This window comes from Centrocercus urophasianus, unplaced genomic scaffold (genome assembly GCF_019232065.1).
Source record: "Centrocercus urophasianus isolate 14NV4802_14NV808 unplaced genomic scaffold, USGS_Curo_1.0 seq_21, whole genome shotgun sequence".
Classification (NCBI taxonomy): Eukaryota; Metazoa; Chordata; class Aves; order Galliformes; family Phasianidae; genus Centrocercus; species Centrocercus urophasianus.
The window spans coordinates 3,902,351-3,910,182 of NW_024884767.1; the positions used below are offsets into that span (position 1 = coordinate 3,902,351).

Here is a 7,832-nt window from a genome sequence, read left to right on the forward strand (position 1 = left end):
AAAATAAAATAAAATAAAATAAAATAAAATAAAATAAAATAAAATAACCAGATAGGTTGAAGACCAGCTTCAAAACTCAACAGCATTTATGGATTCCAGCAGACTTTTCAATCAGCCCAGTATATCAAAAATTTAAACTACTATAATGAATATATACTGCCCTGTTACAATACTAGAGAAGCAAAGTAAGATTGCTTCAACTTAATCTGATGAAAAAAAGAAATTTCATCCAGAAATGCTTTGATACACTATGTGAAAAACGAGCACTAATAAGGCAGAAAAAGTAAAGACAATTTTGGCTATTACCAGCTATGTAAATTGACCATTACACCTGCAAGTAAGTTTAAGGTAAATATGCCAGGGTTCCCAAAAATTCCTATCTCCAGAAACAGTTCTTCATTCACAGGTTTTATCTACAGTGATGCTGTTCAAAGATAGTTCAAAATGCAAGCAATTAGAATGGTTCTCAACTAATCATAAATTAATTGTGTTGTGATATCTATGATAGCAAATAGGGAGTTTTACATTCTTAATTCTACAGATGCTACTGTCACTCATTTTTGCTTATGAAACAGATTGCTGTGCATACTGGCACTTCAGCATGATTTAAGAATATGAATTATATTTTAACTGGGCTAATTCTCCCTACAATCCTAATAGTACATCAGAGCAAACAGATCAAATTTAGATGCAGACTCCCTCTCAGGTTTCAAACAAACAGAGAAACAGAATTATTTCAACTCACATTGAAAACAGTAATCTTAACTGCATATGTTAATTGTAAGATGTTGTTAACGTGCAGTTCTAAAGGAAAAAGTGAGCAGCATCTGTGAAGTAATGACTAATGAAAAAGAAAAAAAAGGCACCTCATAGTGGAGAGTCAGGGAAACTTTTGCCCGTAGAGATACTGCAGTACAGAAAGAAATCCCTGTGATTTTATCCTCTTGCTTACAAGATCACAGAATCATAAGATACTACAATAAACTCAAATATATGAAATCACAAAATATTTTAACAACTACCACAGCAACATCTTCAGTGTCATCAAGGAAATGGAAAACTAAAATTTATAACTGCACTGGACATTAAAAATCTGGAACTCAATTAAAATAAAAAATTTGTGTATATAATAATTTTCATATGTCCTAATCCCAAATCACAGAATCACAGGATTGTAGGAGCTGGAAAGGACCTCCAGAGATCATCGTATTCAGCACCAAAACTTTCTGCCAATTTTAACTCAAACATGCACAAATAAATGCACGAATTCCATCACCATCATTTCCAGTTTCCAATTTTTACAGATGTTCCACACCTTTCTGTAGGCCAATGTAAGATTCACTGGTACATAGTGAACTGATTCTGTGAAATTATTTACTCAAAAAACACCTCACAAAAAAAAAAAAAAAGGTTTTCTTTGAACTTTGTCTTACAAAAATTGTTTTGTTTGTGTGTGTCTTCAGAAGTTACTCCATCAGTTTCAGACCTGAAAGAGAACTTGTATTTCTGAAAGCTTAGCTACTTTTAAGAACTACGCCCATAACAAAACAATAGAAGATGCTACTCCTCCCAGTGACCTTCTCCCACAAAGATCCTTATATCACCAGTACCTACAACAGAATTGTAACCATTTCCACAACATTCCAGTTGCTACTCTACCTCGCTATCCAATGACCCATGTGTACTTTTAAGAAGAATAAGAAAATAACTTCATAAAGAAATAATTTTTTAAAACATTCTCTCCTTTCACTCCTAGGTTTTCAAACTTTGATTGTGTAAAATTTAGGTGTTTCTGACACTTTGCATACTGTCACTTCAGCTTTCAGTTGACGATTCCCATGTTATTTTAATAGTACTATTCATTTTATATTTGATATATATTTTTCAATTTCAGAATATTCACTTTACTAAGAAATAGGCCTGTTACACATACGTAAGACAAATTACTATAATCTACTAATTACTATATAAACTATACTCATACATGCCTTACACAACAGTTCATTTGTAATCTGAGATCTCCATCAGCAATACTGCTAAAAATTTGGGAATACATACTAATATGTTTCAATGAAGGGCATACAGTTTAACCACATACAATTCCAGTACTGAACAAAATCTGTTTCTTTAACTTTTAAAACAAGACTGAAGAAAACATTACGACCTGTTCCTTAGTGCTATCTCTATATCTGAATGCCATGATAAGCTTCTGTGCCTCGTTCTTCAAGATCACAAAAGCCAAGCACTCAAAATTATCTACTTCAGTTACCTGCTGTTTTTTTCTTACTTACATTTTTCCTTACAGTTCAAGAAAATAAATTTTTTTCAGTTGAAAAGTGAATGGCAGTAAGAAAGAACTACCTGAGATAATCTATCAGCAAATCATATTCAAAAGCAGAAATATGCAATACATTATTAAAGATAAAGATAACCCTAGAAATCTAAGCAATTATATTAATAGATTTCTTAAAAGAAGAAAAGAACTGTAGATATAGAAAGCTGGATAGGCATTGAAAGACTAGGTTCGGAGATTTGTAGATTTAAAAACCATCTGTAATCATCTGTTCTGACTCTCACTCACAGTCCAGGAAATTTCACCCTGTAATTCCTTTTACAAGCCCTACCATTGTATGTGAGTTAGACAGTGTTTTTACAAAGACACCCAGTGGAACATTAGCTACCTAGATAGTAATAATCCATTCTGCCACCTGATTATCCTCACTATAATTACTATCCATCATACTTCTAATAGTTTGAGAGGCAGTTTCTTTCTTTCCTGTGCCAAAAAGGCAATTGAGTCTATTTCTCTAAACTCTAAGTGCATTGTTTTCTCAAATCCTGGACTGAATAGCATGACTGTAGCCTTTTAGTGGGCTGAGGCACTTCATTTCTTAGTACGCATTTTGAAAGCATAGCGAGAGTTGTACAAATTTCTTCACCAGTTGTGAAATTCCTCTTGAAAATTCACATTGATTTATGCGTGCATAGAGAAGATCTGCAAGATACCAGCTCTAGGATTAAAGTAGTATTTCTAATAACAGCCTATTAACTGTATCATTGTAGAAGTCATGTAGAAGATATCTGGAATATCTGAAAGTCAAGAAACTGAATCTTTTGTCCTTTCTAAAACAAATCTGTGTGGATATATCCAATATAAACCTTAAAGTAAATAGCACCTAACTCTATCACAAACTTCTCAGAATTAAGTCAATCAAGAAAACAATGTAGTATCATAACTCAGTATACATATGAAAGATAGTGGCTAAACTCTGACAGTGATTAATATCTTCTACTGCAGACTGCTTAGTATCTATCCTTGAAAGTAATAGCCTTACTGAGCAACACAAAACGCGTATGCTTGGGAGGTCAAAATACATTAACTGCAAAGTATCACTGAGTCACCCTACCAGCAGGACAACATTGTCTGCCCTATGCCAAAGAAAATAAATAAATAAATAAATAAATAATTACAGTAGCATTAGGACAAGAACTGCAACTGAACTGACTAAAATTATCCCTGAGTAGACTTGTACATTTTTAAACAGCGCTAATGATGGCTTTCGTACATTTGCTGCCTAGGAGACGACAAGAAAAAAAGGAACTGTTTACCTGGTCCTGAGAGATATGAAAGATCTTGGCTCAGCTCAAAATCACATTGCTGAGGATCTGCTGTGCTATGCTGATCTTCACACCTCTACTCAGCAGCAACTCAGCAACAACAAACACTACGCATTGCCAGAAGAGAGCTGCCTAAAAAGAACAACATGTTAAAAAGGGAAAATACCATGAATTGTATCCTCCTGTGGCGTGGTGACCACCGAGGGCAAGCAGACTACCATAAAAGAATTAAAGTACCATTGCAGAATTAATTACAATTAGGAATCTGTAAAAAGAGATTTGGTTGAGCTAAGCAGCAACGTAAGTTAGCAAAAAGAGGAAAGCATCTTCCAAAACACTTCACAGTTAGCAAATGAAGAAAACAAAAAGAATTGCAAACTATTATACATAAAATCAAAAACAAAACTAGGCAGTGGGAAAAAAAATCTGAAACATGACTAACTAAATAACAACTAAATCCACTACTAAATGGGAAAAATGTGTGCAAGAGATCTGTATTGCTAATTAATGGTCAAGGAGTAATGAAGCACTCAAAAAAAGAAGAGGCCAGATTTAAATGAATCATTTGTGTTGTTACTCACAACCTCCTTAGGTTGAATGTCACTGTTGTTGTGATGCATGCAGCACAAGGGCTGTTTGGTCTTGCAACAAAAAGAACAGCCACAACCTGATAATACTCACAATCAATAAGAGAAATCTATGAACTTAATAAAAAAAAAAAAAAAAAAAAAAAAAAAAAAAAGAATTACTAATGACTGGGCTACATTCCCACTTAAAATTTCTTTGAGTGGCAAATGCAGTATCTATTTATGCCTTATTCTACCTCCCAGAAACGACTTTGCAGCTAGGAACGCATGGAGCTACGTCTCACGGCTGAGATCAGTCAGCCCACCTTCACAAACGTGTCATGTAAATGAGCGTGGCGTCGTGTTTGCATTTCTTTCCTTACACAGAGAAAAAAAAAAAAAAAAAAAAAAAAAAAAAAAGAAAAAAACCTCTGTTTTTTCCAAACCCGAATGAGTTTGGTTTTCTTTGTATGTTTATTTTGTAGTGCCAGAATTCAAGTGTCACTTTCAAAGTAAAATATAGCAAAATATGCCAAAATATACCGGTAGCAGCTGGAAATACTAAACGTGCGTGCAACTGCCCCCAACTCACCAACGGCGGGGCTCCCTCGCATCGCTCCGCCCACACCTAAGAGAACCACTTCATGCCCTCCACCCTCCCCCACAGCGATAAAAATGGCGCTCGTGGAGGACGCGGGCGGCATAACCCCGCCTCCGAGGCCCGGAGCGCGTCCAATCGCAGGCTGCCGCTCAGGACCACGTGATTTTGTTGCGAATAACTACAGCTCCCATCATGCCCCTGAGTGCGCGGTAGCTTCTTCTGTGTCGTCACTTCCGTCAGTCCCAGAGGGCGCCAGGCGTGCTGCGGGAAGGTCGTACAGGGGAGAGGCCGCTGTGTTCCGTGTCGGTACCATGCTGGCTGCTGGCGTCCGTAGATTCACCACCTCCGTCCTCCGTAGGACCCACTACGAGGATGGGCCTGGGAAGGTACTGTGCGGGAAGGAGGTCTTAGTGCTGCGGGACGGTCTGATGATTGCGGGCAGGAATGGGCCTGGAGGGGAAGGAGAAAGCGGGGGAAGGGAAGGAGGGAGATCGGGCAGCTGTCGGTTGTAGTCTGAGGGAGAACAGGTAGGGAAGGAAAGCAGGAGACGGGAAAGACGCGGCGCTGGTAGCCCGCGGGCAGGCTTAGCAGGGTGTCTTGGCCTCGTCAATCAGGTGCCCTCAGTGCAGCATAGGGCGCGGTCCAGGCCTGGTATGGCCAGAAGCACAAGTGGGGTCAGGTTCAGGCCCGACATGTGGCAGGTTTGCTGAAGGTGAGCGTGTCCCATCATCTACGGAGTTTTGTATGTAATTGGGCTTGCAGGCCTTGAATAGTCAAGTTGTAGTTGTCCCATTGCCTGTTCTCTAGTGCAGTTGCTGTGCAATTTCATTGTACTGCTGTTAATGACTGCAGCAAAGCAAGCTGCAGTGACTTCAGTGTCCTTCTCTGTAGCCTTCTATGGTACAGATGATGAGCTCTGCAGTATGAGTAGAAACGCTGATGCTGTAAACGCTTTCTGATGTGCCATTATGCTCCAAGGGTTCTCCTGAATTCTTTATCTAAAAACTAGATTTATACTTACCTTGGGAAATACAGTTTTTCTTACAAAGATGGTTAACTATTAAAGCAGGTTGCATGGAGATGTTGTGGGGCCTGTATAGTAAGCAATGGACTTTAGGACATTTACAGTTGATTGGACAAGGTTTTGAGCAGGCCAGTTTCCTTTGGCCTATGTATGAATTGGAAGGGTGTTGGACAAAACAACTTCCAGAGGTCATATCCATGCTACTGTAATGACTGACTGGGTCTTTAGACATGAAAAGAGGGGGGTAATGGTTGGGGGATTCATTTTTATTATCAGTTGTAGTTCTTGTGTTAGTGCTCTGGGCTTCTTACTATTGTCATGCAACTGAAGAAGTAATTAAGGTGTGTTATATTGATTGCAGAACAAACATTTATGTTTCTTTTCTAGAACCTTCCATTTTCTGTGGACAACAAATGGCGGTTGCTGGCAGTGATGTGTGCATTCTTTGGAAGTGGATTTGCTGCTCCTTTCTTTATTGTCAGACATCAGCTTCTTAAGAAATGAAGGGGAAAAATCGTATGTACACTTAGTGGGTAAATGATTTTGGTGCTCTAGCATAGTAGAAACTGAACTAATCTGAGGATGGAAGAGTCTAACCTCATTTACAGCATCTCACAGTCTTCTTACTTATATCAGTTTGTGGTTTGCACTTCCATTTAAACTGAAATGATGCATGGGCTTCAGTTAGCTTTACTGGAGTACTGAAGTCATTGATATGTGAATCTTAAATCCCCAAATGTCAGCCTCCTTGATTATAGCCTTTATAGCCTGCAGCTTGTCTAACTGGTAGTGAGCTTCACTGGTTGTTGCTGTAAAATAAATAGCCATCTTTGACAAAACAAAGCTGTACATCACATAATATATAAAGATATCTGGCATATATGATGTGAACGAAGCAGTATGAGAATCTGTGATACTGTAAACGCTTTCTGATGTGCCAGATAAAACTCAGCAGAAAACAAAAATCTTCAGCTTCAGTTCAGCCATTTCAGAACAATCACAACATTGACATGGTGCGGAGTGCACTTAAAATAAGGAAATTAACATCAGGTGCTGTGGTAACTGGTGCTTGCTAATGATACTGATAGACCAAACATGCTTCAGCCATTGTTTCTGTTCTGAAAGCATGCCACAGTGGAGGGCTGTTTTAGTTTATTTTGAATTTATTCCACTTTACAGAATTCATAGCACCAGTTATTTCTAATCTGAGAAATGTGGGTTTTTTGTTTTTTTTGAGGAGCTGGGTTGGCTGAGCTAGTTTTTGGAAGGAAATAATTATCAATGAAATCTTAATTGGAATAAGTTGCAAAGTCATTCATATCACCTGTGTAATTCTTTTGCCAGTCTTATGGTTTCATAAAAGTTAAATTATACTTTTATAAGTTTTACTAGATGCACATGTAATACAAAGTTCTTAAACTTGTTAATTCTTGTGTGTTTTCTTGCAGAGTTGAAGTCTTACAGCAGCTTAAGTGGAAAAAAATATCTGCAGTTGTGTACCATGCTGGATATGTCTAAATAAAATTTAAATCTGAAATTCTTGGATGGTGTATTTTGTGGAACTGCTGAAGTGCTTTTTAAAACCAGTGTGTACTGAGAAACCATTCAACTTGCAGTGTGTTAACATTAAGCTAAATGCTAACTTTTTTAGTTCTTAAATTAGGGAGAAGAAAAAATCCAGTCTCAAAATTGAATTTGGGCTTAAAAATTTTAGTTGGCTGGATACAGAGCCAACACAGCCAAAGCTGTGTGGTCTTTGATAGCGTTCAGACTACACTGAAAATAATGACCTGGATAGATCATTGCCATTAAGTGCGTCATCAAGTTTGATCATTACTACTATCGCTGTAAATCCATGTTGCAGAATTTCTATTTTCAGTATTTCAGACTGACAAGAATATTCATTTGTTTCTATACTCATTCTGGGGAGCTTGTGTTACTGTATTTCATTAGTAAGTGGCACTGTCTTGAGCAGGAACACAAGCGTTGCCCTGCACATTTCATTTGTCTTTAGGCTCCGGTT

At 37.7% G+C, this 7,832-nt stretch overlaps 1 protein-coding gene and 2 non-coding genes across 5 annotated transcripts; all 3 read left to right on the forward strand.

Moving 5' to 3' along the window:
- Positions 1-5,016: 5,016 nt before the first annotated feature.
- Positions 5,017-7,346, forward strand: LOC122162538 (cytochrome c oxidase subunit 7C, mitochondrial). Of its 3 annotated transcripts, none has more exons than XM_042822932.1 (3): positions 5,017-5,171; positions 6,197-6,342; positions 7,258-7,346. In XM_042822932.1, the coding sequence occupies exons 1-2, from the start codon at positions 5,097-5,099 to the stop codon at positions 6,311-6,313; spliced, it is 192 nt and encodes a 63-aa protein (XP_042678866.1). In that variant the 5' UTR covers positions 5,017-5,096; the 3' UTR covers positions 6,314-6,342; positions 7,258-7,346. The 3 variants fall into 3 exon arrangements, with proteins under 3 accessions (XP_042678866.1, XP_042678867.1, XP_042678865.1); XM_042822933.1 differs by having other exon boundaries at positions 6,197-6,338; XM_042822931.1 differs by having other exon boundaries at positions 5,018-5,171; positions 6,197-6,325.
- On the forward strand, positions 5,686-5,748 carry LOC122162646. The gene has a single exon (XR_006169616.1). It is a non-coding gene; the product is annotated as a small nucleolar RNA Z39 (small nucleolar RNA).
- LOC122162645 lies at positions 6,685-6,746 on the forward strand. The gene has a single exon (XR_006169615.1). It is a non-coding gene; the product is annotated as a small nucleolar RNA Z39 (small nucleolar RNA).
- Positions 7,347-7,832: the final 486 nt, after the last annotated feature.